A 12246-nucleotide genomic window follows, 5' to 3' on the forward strand; every position below is an offset into this window, starting at 1 on the left:
CCTATTTGTTCAAGAAATAATGTAACATGATCGTTAGAACTTTCTAGTGCCAAGGCTATCTGCCATCCTGTGTTCCTGGTGTATCCACCTTTGTTTTGACTCCAGTTAGAGTCAAATTGGAATTTAAAACATTTTCCCATGGATTTTCACTGTGCAGACATAGCTGCAAAATTTCTGATGACCACCAGGAGTTTCCTTTTACGGGGAAGTGCATAACTGTTAGCTATAGCTGCAAGATAGTTACCCTATAGATCATAATTTTAAACTGTTCTGCAAAATATACAAATGTAATGTTTTCATGCAGCGAGTAGCCAGGTCTGGAATGTGCTGCCTGTTTGATGGAGACATGTTCAAATGAGGCATTCAAGAGGGCATTTAGATGATTATTTAAATAGAACCAATGGGCAGGGATGTGGAGAAGGGCAAGAGATTGCCACCACCTCCAAGATTCACTGCAGAAATTCGCTACAGGTCATGAGACAGCACCTTCCAAACGCATGACTTCTACCATTTAGAAGATCTTGAGTATCAGATGATGTGAACACCACCACCTGCATGTTCGTTGGTAAGCTACTTATCACCCTGACTTGGAAGCCTATCACTGTTCCTTCAGTGTTGCTGGTCCAAGTTCTAGCTTTCTCTCCCGAACAGTACTGTACTTGTAACTATACAAAATGGTTGTCATTGTTCAAGAAGACAGCTTATGCCCACCTTCTGAAGGGCAATTAGTGTTGGGCAATAAATGCTGGGCTAGCCAGAGAAACCCATGTCCTTTGCATTTATGTAAAAAAATTGGAAATGCTCAGAAAGCCAGTAAAGTCATGATGACCCAAAGGCAGTCTTCTACACTGAAACAATTCTGTGATTCCAAAGAAACCCGTACCTGAAGTGGTGAGAATGTGGATCCAGCAGCCATAGTTGAACTGAGTAGTATTTTCTACATCTATTTCAAGAGTAATATATAAATATCAGCAGGATCTCCATGTTATTCTTCAACCATTTTCAGCACCAATTTACCCCAAAAATGAGATCACTAAGATCTGATCCCAAGCAATCCACAACCGCAAGAGGTTCAGATCTGACCCAAACAAAAACAGATTGCTGGCAAGCCTTACCCGATCTGGCAGCATTGGGACAGTTCTGAAGAAGAGTCATTGGATTTGAAATGTTAGCACTGTTTCTCTCTCCCGAGATGCTACCAGATCTGGGTTTTGCTAACAGTTTTTGTTTTAGATCTCCAGCATCTGCACTTCTTTGTTATATTTCAGGTCTGATATGTTGCCTGTGGTGAGTTGACTGATCCTTATGTGGAGTGGTGGAATTGCCAATGAAGTTGAAGGTATTAATGTCATGATAAGATAGAATTGGAAGCTCAGGGTTAGGGTGCTGAGCTAGTAATTGTGTTCATATCCTACAATGACAATTTGTGAAGTTGAATTAGTTCAGTCTGGTATCTTGTAAACTTACTTCAGGAAAATTAATTGTGACAATTGCCAGATTATAAAAATCTATTTCCAATGTCTTTCAGGAAAAGATCTTTGGCAATTTGATTTGCATGCAACATCAAACTTGTAATACTCTGAGAATGACTGAAATGACAGTGAATAAATACCTCTCTCGTGTTAGCCACTGCAAAGATTTTTTTTTAAAGAAAGGAGCAGAGTTGCTTTTTAACCTATGTTACTCATTAAGCATTGGCAACTAGGGATAGTTTTATTATATTACGTACACTTGGGAATTTTTTAATTCACTTGTGGGATGTGGGCTAGCTAACATTTATTGCCTGCTCCTAGTTGCCCTTGAGAAGGTGGTGGTGAGATGCCTTCATGAACTGTTGCAGTCCATGTGCTGTAGGTTGAAATAGCTAGAAGTGAATCTGCTGACTTCAACAAAGTACAATATGTTGCTTGGAACTGAGTTCACCGTGGAACCGGGTCATGTTGATTAATTTGTGTAAGAATCCAGTATGAAGATTTAAACTACAAATGTTTATAGTATTATCAAATGCAGTTTGCACCTTATAAATTAAATATATTAATGTGAACCTGATTTGTCAATTAGCATTGGCGGTATAAAGGCTGGATCAGAATCTGGAGCTGTTTATCAGTAGTTGAACTTACACTACACTTACTGCAGCATTTCCAAAAGGTGGCTAATCACCACAATTAAGATTGGGCCATAAATGCTGGCATGGCCAGCACACCCTTATGTCGTGAACAAAATAAAACATTACAGGCCTTCCGGAGATATTTGTATTGTTGACAGCCACGTGAAATGCTGGTAGACTGGATGGGTCCACTATTATTCAAAGTTTATATCAACGATTTGTGTGAGAATATAGAAGGTATGGCTGCTAAGGTTGCAGATGACACCAAAATTGGTGGTATAGTGGACTGCGAAGAAAGTTATCTAAGAGTATAATGAGATCTTGATCAGACGGGCTAACAGTCCAAAAAGTGGCAGATGGAATTTAATTTAGATAAATGCTAGCTGTTGAATTTTGGTAAGACAAACCAGGACAGGACTTACATAATTAATGGTAGAGCTCTGAGGAGTGTTGTTGAACAAAGACCCAGGGGTGCAGATTCATAGTTCCTTAACGGTCGTGTCACTGATAGGGTAGCGAAGAAGACGTTTGGCATGCTTGCTTTCATTGGTCAGAGCGTTGAGCATAGGGGCTGGGAAGTCATGTTGTGGCTGTAGGAAAAATTGGTGAGGCCAGTTTTAGAATACTGCGTACAATTCTGGTTGTCCCGTTTCAGGAATGTTGTTAAACTAGAAAGAATACCGAAAAAATTTACAAAAATGTTGCCAGCTCTAGAGGGTTTGAGTTATGAGTAGAGGCTGGTAGGTTGGGACTTCTTTCCTTGGAGTGTTGGAGGCTGAGGGATAACCTTGAAATCATGAGGGGAATAGATAAGGTGAATAGTCAAGGTCTCTTCCCCAGGGTAGAGGAGTCCAAAACTAGACAGCATAGGTTTAAGGGGAGCGGGGTAAGATTTAAAAGGGACCTATGGGGCAATGTTTTCACACTGAGGGTGGTGCACATATGGAATAAGCTGCCAGCGGAAATGGTAGAGACTTGTATAATTACATTTAAAAGGCATATGGACAGGTAATTAAATAGGAAGGGTTTTGAGGGATATGGGCCAAGCACAGGCAAATGGCAGTAGATTAATTTAGGACACGTGGTCAGCATGGACCACAGTATCTGTTTCTGTGCTATATGACTTTCTATGGCTATTGGAAAGCTGCACTCCAAATCTTCAATCATTAAAAGTTACGCAAAATGGTAAAGTCATTAAAGATTATTTTTAATGTACAGGATATGAATCACCCCATCATTAAATGTTAAGTTTTGAAACATTGACCATATCTGGAGATTGCAGATCAGTGACTTTGAAACTGACCCATACAATACATTAGCAACAACTGTCACTGCTGTATTCTGTTCTACTTTAATCTGTTTGATTCTGTTAATAGGATGTAATTTCCTGTAGTAGATAGTTCATTTACCTCTAACATTTTGGAGAATTTAAAATACTTTCCGTTAGCATTGAAGAAAGTTTTGCAGAATTGCCCAATCTACCAATGGAAGTTTACCTATTTCCTAATCTGTGGATTTCCTTTGTTAATCCTTGCTCCTTTCTTCATCTGCAATTAAAGAGGTTGATTTTAGTCAATTGTAGTAATTGCTTCTATTGCATCAAATTTGTCTGATTAATTCTTCTATGACGTCAATCCATTTTCTTTCTTGGTTAATTCCAATGTTACTGCTTTATTAACTCAGCTGTTTTTGAATCTTTCTGCATCAGTTAAGCCTTGTGTATTAGTTAATGTACATGTAAATATAAACAAGCAGATTTATGTGTAAACTTTGGTCTCCTGATGTAATATTTTCTACTTTTGGGAATCACAGGATAATGTAAGAGTTCCATGGGATATCTAGCTTTAAGGGAACAGGCATAATATTCTTGGAGCTCAGACAAGCATTCAAAAGGAGGTCGTTTGCAACCATATCAGCAAATAAAAAGCTGGACAAATGACAAGGATTAACTAAACTCCAAACCTCTAATTGATTTGACCCTGTTGGGGTTGTTTACGCAAAAGAAATTTGTAGCTTTGTTTGATTGACAGTTTATTAGCTTGTAGTAAGTTTTGTCTTTATGTGAAATTGATTAAAATGCAAATATGAAGAAATTGATTTCCTGAGGAGAACTTAATGTATAGAAGGTTAAATGGGTTTCTGTCTCCACAAGACTGCGATCACTCAGTGTTCTGAAGTATTGCTTGTCAATCTAGATGTTTGTGCTCTTTGAAAAATGTTGCATTTTTGTATGCACTCATTCTCCACCCAGCACCTCCACATTCCGTCATGTTTTCTACTCACCTTCTCTTGTTTCTTTCACCTTTAATACTGTCCTATTCAAGGAGAACCACAGTCTGGTCTGTCTCCCTCAACCAGTCTTCCCGGTTCTTCTCTGATGTGTCTGCAATTCATGAGGTGGTGGGGGGGGTGGGGGCTGAGGGGGTGTGCAGGAGTCTCCCATTGTTAACAGGCACAAACTCAGCCAAAGCACTTGTTGACCTAACTGAGAAGCACGCAAAGCATGTAAGAAAATCTCTAAATCACACATCAGACTTTAATAGCAAAGTGCAAACTCAGATTGTACATTAATGCTCTGCTCCCCTCTTCAAAGCAGAATCTAACAAATTGTTAGTGCATTCTGCAGTTGACCACATATTACTTCACATATGCTAAATCTAGAATTGATTTAACGCTGGTTTCATATCAAAATGAAACATGTAATAAATCTTCTCTTAACCTTCTCTGCCTTCAGGACTACAGTCCAGTTTCTCCTGCCCCACCACTTAAAGCAACTTTATAAAAGGGACACAAAATTAAACCCTGGGCAGATGGTGCTTTCTATCCCCAGCCCCTGAACATCTCACTATTCACTTCCCTACACCCACAACATGATCACCATAATTTAACATAATAAGGTTTATATGAGCTCAATAGTATGCACTTTAGATATCAAAGTTGAATATCAATTTCTGAATTAATGTTCAAGCCTAATTTTAATCTTGAGATCTATTGTAACGGTGCTTTCAGTTTGGGACTGCATTCCTACATTCAGTAGGGAGGAACCACAACATAGGGAAGATATAATGATAAAAGTAAAACGCTGTGGATGTTGGCAATCTGAAATAAAATCGAAGTGGCAGAAATACTCAGCTGGTCTGGCAGCAGTGGGAGAGAAAAACAGAGTTTCTAGCGGTTATGAATAAATTACTGCAGATGCTGGAATCTGCACTGGAGATGACTCTATTACTCTCTGACAACAAATCTGGAGATCATAGCAGGTCAGACTGCATCCATGGAGAGACAGCAAACTCATGTTTTGACTCTTCATCTGGCCATTAGGACCTTATATAGGGAGCAGTGCTGGTTCACCAGAGCAAAGGCAAGCTTAGATGGTTGAAATAGGAAAACAAGTTATATAAACTTGACTTATACTCCCTTAAGTATATAAAATTGTGGATGACTTGGCCAAGGTATTTAAAATAATGTGACAAGATTGACACTGAAGAACAATTTCCTCTGAATGCAATCCAGAGAAGGAGGCATCAGAAATTAGAGTCAGCTATTAGGAAAATAACATTTTCTTCATGCTGGAGTGGAAATCTGGAACTCTTTCTTCAAAAAGCTGCGAAGATGGAGCTTTCAGTCAGATTGTAAACTATGAAGCAAAGGTGAGTAAAAGGGGTTGAAGTGAATAAAAGATTACTTATGGTCTATTTGAGTGGTAAAACAGGCCCAACGGCCTTAATTAGCAATTATTCCCAATTCGTACAATTGATCTGTGATTTGCCTAAATCCATGCTAATGAACGAGTTATTTTAACATCACAATCATTTTGAAATTTTATTGAAAATATTCCCATGAGATATTTTTGCTGCACTAGTGTAGTAAAGCATCAGAATGGTCAAATATGGTTCATGATGTAATGGGCACTTAAAAGAGAGACTTAATATTACTTTTTATGTAATATTTCTGTCACCCTCCTTTAACTTAAAAGATGCTAACATTCAAAAGGAAAATATATTTCAGATTCCTAAGTGTGACTTCAAATTTTTCCTTCAGTTTTGGACGCGGTGACTAAATTGGTTGAACATTTTAAAATTGGTTGAGTGTCAAGACTCGCTCAGAAATTGTGTAGTGAATCCTACCCTTAATCCCATTTCAGCAATAATGTTGTTTGACTGCATTTACCAGCAGGAGCTACACACAAATACAGTAGCGCCTCGACTTGCGAACTTAATCCGTTCCGGGACCCGGTTCGCGAACTGAATCAATGTTTCCCATTGTTCAGATAGCGTAAGAATGCTTGGACATAGCAACGAACGCTGTTCACACCGCACACGCCAAAGACGAACTGAATGAGATCACGCGGGGCCCGAGAGCTTTTGCGTTCAACAAGCGCGTAGCAAAGCAGAACAATAAGATCACGTGGTCGCACACAGGCTTTTTGCGTTCGTACCTTGAATTTCGTGCGTACGTTGAAGCAAAATTTTACGTACAATCCTGTTTGTAAACTGATTTGTTCGTGAACAGGGTCGTTCGTATGTTGAGGTGCTACTGTATTAGGATTGAAATTATGTTCAAGCGCCCTCTAGTGGAACTCAAATGCTAAGTTTCCATTCTAGAAATGATACTATTATTTGGAGAACTAGCAATGGAAGCATGTTTTTAAAAATATATTATTTGCTGTTGAAGTTGAGAATAAAATGTCATGCACTAAGCCTTTATGGTATTATATTATTGCAGTTTGGTTTGTTGTTGGTAATGACTAACGAAAGCTATTCTTAAGGCATCCTAAATACTGTATAGAATTTGTCCACTTTGGAGTGAAGCAGTATTTCATACTAGTGTAATGGACTACCCATTCCACCCCATTTCCAGAGTAGTGGAACTCCCCACTGACCCAAAAGAGCAGGTATATAGCTTACTTTCCAGATGACACCAAGATAGGTGGGAAGTAACATCGCAAAGAAGACGTAAGAAAGACAATCTGGCAGGCAGAGTGTTATGTGAAAAAATGTGAAGTTATTCTCTTTGACCGGAAAAATAAAAAAGTAGAATATTACTTAAACAGAGAATGACTGCAGAATTATAAGGTGCAGAGGGATTTAAGTATTCCTGTGCACAAGTCACAAAAACTTAGTATGAGGTACAGCGCATGGCCAGAAAAGCTAATGGGATGTTAAATTTTATTATGAGAGGAATTGAACATAAAAATAACGGTGTTATGCTTTGCTTGTACAGGGCATTGTACATTTTTGACTCCTTATTGAAGGGAGAATATGAATGCATCAAATGTGATTCAGAGGAGGTTTACAAGATTGATACCTAGAATAATGTGGTTGTCATATAAGGTTAGATTGGACAATCTGGGTTTGTTTCTGTTGAAGTTTAATAGAATGAGAGATGACATAATTGAATTGTACAAGATCCTGACTGGTCTTAACTATGTGGACATGGAAAAGATGATTCTCTTATGGGTGAATCAAAATTAGGGATTGAAGGAATCTCTTTTAAGATGAAAATGAGAATTCTATTCTCTGAGGGTTGAGTGACTAGAACTCTCCCTCAGAAAGTGGTGGAGGAGGGCCATAAATTTGTAAGACAGAGGTAGTAAGACTCATTTTAGGCAGAGGAATCAGGGTTGAATGGAAATATGGAATTTAAAATGCAAAGAGATCAGCCATGATGTTACAGAATGGCAGAGTAGGCTCAAGGGGCCATATGGTCAATTGCTGCTCCTAACTTGTATGTCATTATGATGGTCTACTCATGTCTTTATAGTGGTCAATTAATTTTACCCCATATACTTTAACTGAGGATTGTCCTTTTAAACTTGTGTTACGCAGAACATTCAGCATTACCCCAAGCTTCCTCTCCACGATGTCATGCCCTACCCATTGGTACAGAGACCACCACAAGATGTGGCCGAGTAACCTTTGCAGAAGATAAAACCCAGGAGTCCCCTGCAATGGATCCCAACTTGAAGTTTCAAGATGAAGCTGAGGCTTATCATAGGATTACCTCCCGTACACACTTCACCCCACATCCAGGTACTGTACTGTTCTGATAGTGCAAACTCTATACAATATGAGACAAGCAGGAAAAGGCACACAGAATCTTTCACCTAGTCCTCATATTGTCCCTAAGCATATTTGTTGAAAGTGAGAACTGCAGATGCTGGAGATTAGAGTTGAGAGTGTGGTGCTGGAAAAGCACTGCAGGTCAGGCAGCATCAGAAGAACAGGAAAATCGACGTTTTGGGCAAAAGCCCTTCATCAGGAATGAGGCTGGGAGCCTAGGGGATTGAGAGTGGTGGGGTCCGTTTAGAACATAGAACAATACAGCGCAGAACAGGCCCTCCGGCCCTCGATGTTGCGCCAACCTATGAACTATTCTCAGCTCGTCCGCCTACACTATCCCATCATCATCCATGTGCTTATCTAAGGATTGTTTAAATCTCCCTAATGTGGCTGAGTTGACTACATTAGCGGGTGGAGCATTCCACGTCCTTACCACTCTCTGCGTAAAGAACCTACCTCTGACATCTGTCTTAAATCTATCGCCCCTCAATTTGTAGTTATGCCCCCTTGTACAAGCTGACGTCATCATCCTAGAAAAAGACTCTCTACCCGATCTAATCCTCTGGTCATCTTGTATGTCTCTATCAAATCCCCTCTTAGCCTTCTTCTTTCCAATGAGAACAGACCCAAGTCTTTCAGCCTTTCCTCATAAGACGTTCCCTCCAGTCCAGGCAACATCCTGGTAAATCTTCTCTGCACCTTTTCCAAAGCTTCCACATCCTTCCCGAAATATGGCGACCAGAACTATACACAATATTTCAAATGTGGCCGCACTAACGTTTGTATAGTTGCAGCATGATATTGTGGCTCTGGAACTCAATCCCTCTACAAATGAAACCTAACACATCGTATGACTTCCTAACAGCACTATCAACCTGGGTGGCAACTTTGAGGCATCTATGTACATGGACTCCAAGATCCCTCTGCACATCCACACTGCCAAAAATCTTTCCATTGACCCAGTACTCTGCCTTCCTTTTATTCTTCCCAAAGTGCATCGCCTCACATTTATCTGCATTGGACTCCATTTGCTACCTCTCAGCCCAATTCTGCACTTTATCCAAGTCCCCCTGCAACCTGTAACCTTCTTCCAAACTGTCCACTACTCCACAGACTTTAGTGTCGTCTGCAAATTTACTAATTCATCCATCTATGTCTGCGTCTAAGTCATTTATAAAAATGACAAACAGCAGTGGTCCCAAAACAGATCCTTGTGGCACAACACTAGTAACCGGACTCCAGGCTGAATATTTTCCATCAACCACCACTCGCTGCCTTCTTTCGGAAAGCCAGTTTCTAATCCAAACTGCTAAATCACTCTCAATTCCATGCCTCTGCATTTTCTCCATCAGCCTACCATGTGGAACCTTATCAAAGGCTTTACTGAAGTCCATATATACCACATCAACTGCCCTACCCTCATCTATATGCTTGGTCAACTTCTCAAAAAACTCAATGAGGTTTGTGAGACATGACCTGCCCTTGACGAAACCATGTTGACTATCTGAACTAGCTAACTGGACTACACCTCCTCCCACCCTGCCTCCTGTAAAAATGCTATCCCTTATTTCCGAGACCTCTGCCTCCGCAGCATCTGCTCCCAAGAGGACCAGTTCCACCACAGAACACATAGATGGCCTCCTTCTTTAAAGACTGCAATCTCTAGTTCTCTCTATATTCCATGAGATCCAACCTTGCTAATCAGTCTCCCATGCGGAACCTTGTTGAACGCCTTACTGAAGTCCATATAGATCACATGTACCGCTCTGCCCTCATCAATCATCTTTGTTACTTCTTAAAAAACTCAATCAAGTTTGTGAGACATGATTTCCCACGCACAAAGCCATGTTGACTATCTATAGTCCTTGGCCTTTCCAAATACATGTACATCCTGTCCCTCAGGATTCCCTCCAACAACTTGCCCACCACTGAGGTCAGGCTCAGCAGTCTATAGTTCCCTGGCTTGTCTTTACCGACCTTCTTAAACAATGGCGCCACGTTTGCCAACCTCCAGTCATCTGGCACGTCACCTGTGACTATCGATGACACAAATATCTCAGCAAGAGGCCCAGCAATCACTTTCCTAGCTTCCCACAGAGTTCTCGGGTACACCTGATCAGGTCCTGGGGATTTATCCACCTTTAACCATTTCAAGACATCCAGCACTTCCTCCTCTGTAATCTGGACATTTTGCAAGATGTCACCATCTATTTCCCTACAGTCTATATCTTCCATATCCTTTTCCAAAGTAAATACTGATGCAAAATATTCATTTAGTATCTCTCCCATTTTCTGTGGCTCCACACAAAGGCCGCCTTACTGATCTTTGAGGGGCCCTATTCCCTCCCTAGTTACCCTTTTGTCCTTAATATATTTGTAAAAACCCTTTGGATTCTCCTTAATTTTATTTGCCAAAGCTATCTCATGTCCCCTTTTCACCCTCCTGATTTCCCTCGTAAGTATACTCCTACTGCCTTTATACTCTTCTAAGGATTCACTCCATTTTTCCTGTCTATACCTGACATATGCTTCCTTCTTTTTCCTAACCAAACCCTCAATTTCTTTAGTCATCCAGCATTCCCTATACCTACCAGCCTTCCCTTTCACCCTGACAGGAATATACTTTCTCTGGATTCTTTTCTCATTTCTGAAGGCTTCCCATTTTCCAGCCATCCCTTTACCTGCGAACATCTGCCTCCAATCAGCTTCCAAAAGTTCTTGCCTAATACCGTCAAAATTGGCATTTCTCCAATTTAGAACTTCAACTTTTAGATCTAGTCTATCCTTTTCCATCACTATTTTAAAACAAATAGAATTATGGTTGCTGGCCCCAAAGTGCTCCCCCACTGACACCAGTCACCTGCCCTGCCTTATTTCCCAAGAGTAGGTCAAGTTTTGCTCCTTCTCTAGCAGGTACATCCACATACTGAATCAGAAAATTGTCTTGTATGCACTTAAGAAATTCCTCTCCATCTAAACCTTTAACACTATGGCAGTCCCAGTTGATGTTTGGAAAGTTAAAATCTCCTACCATAACCACCCTATTATTCTTACAGATAGCTGAGATCTCCTTACAAGTTTGTTTCTCAATTTCTCTCTGACTATTGGGTCTATTATACAATTCCAATAAGGTGATCATCCCTTTCTTATTTCTCAGTTCCACCCAAATAATTTCCCTGGATGTATTTCCGGGAATATCCTCCCTCAGCACAGCTGTAATGCTATCCTTTATCAAAAACGCCACTCCCCCTCCTCTCTTGCCTCCCTTTCTATCCTTCCTGTAGCATTTGTATCCTGGAACATTAAGCTGCCAGACCTGCCCATCCCTGAGCTATGTTTCTGTAATTGCTATGATATCCCAGTCCCATGTTCCTAACCATGCCCTGAGTTCATCTGCCTTCCCTGTTAGGCCTCTTGCATTGAAATAAATGCAGTTTAATTTATTAGTCCTACCTTACCCTGATTGTTTGACTCACTTCTGTTCTCAACTGTGTCAGTCTCAGATTGATCTCTTTCCTCATTATCTCCCTGGGTCCCACTCCCCCACCTTACTAGTTTAAATCCTCCCGAGCAGTTCTAGCAAATTTCCCTGCCAGTATATTAGTCCCCTTCCAATTTAGGTACAAGTCGTCCTTCTTGTACAGGTCACTTCTACCCCAAAAGAGATTCCAATGATCCAAAAATGTGAATCCTTCTCCCATACACCAGCTCCTCAGCCATGCATTCATCTGCTCTATCCTCCTGCCCTCACTAGCTCGTAGCACTGGGAGTAATCCAGATATTACTACCCTTGAGGACCTCCTTTTTAAATTTCTGCCCAACTCTCTGTAATCTCCCTTCAGAGTCTCAACCTTTTCTCTTTCTATATCGTTGGTTCCAATGTGGACAGTGACCTCTTGCTGGCCCCTCTCCCCCGTGAGAACATTCTGCACCCTCTCTGAGACATCCTTGATCTTGGCACCAGGGAAACAACACACCATTCTGCTTTTTCTCTGCTGGCCACAGAAACGTCTGTCTGTACCTCTGACTACAGAATCCCCTAACACAATTGATCTCTTGGAAGCTGACGTACCCTTG

At 40.7% G+C, this 12246-nt stretch overlaps 1 protein-coding gene across 4 annotated transcripts in view; it reads left to right on the plus strand.

Moving 5' to 3' along the window:
- cep72 (centrosomal protein 72) overlaps positions 1-12246 on the plus strand; it is a 151066-nt gene that overhangs the window by 109662 nt on the left and 29158 nt on the right. For 3 of the 4 annotated variants that reach the window (XM_087978553.1, XM_087978554.1, XM_087978556.1), the window contains one exon: positions 7936-8139. The exons of the other annotated variant lie outside the window; for it this stretch is intronic. In XM_087978553.1, coding sequence (XP_087834679.1) covers positions 7936-8139 — 204 coding nt within the window. The remainder of the gene's footprint in view (positions 1-7935; positions 8140-12246) is intronic. 4 annotated transcript variants of the gene reach the window in all.

Source organism: Chiloscyllium plagiosum, unplaced genomic scaffold (assembly GCF_037043375.1).
Source record: "Chiloscyllium plagiosum isolate Xiang-an unplaced genomic scaffold, Cpla_swu_hap1 HiC_scaffold_34, whole genome shotgun sequence".
Lineage (NCBI taxonomy): Eukaryota > Metazoa > Chordata > Chondrichthyes > Orectolobiformes > Hemiscylliidae > Chiloscyllium > Chiloscyllium plagiosum.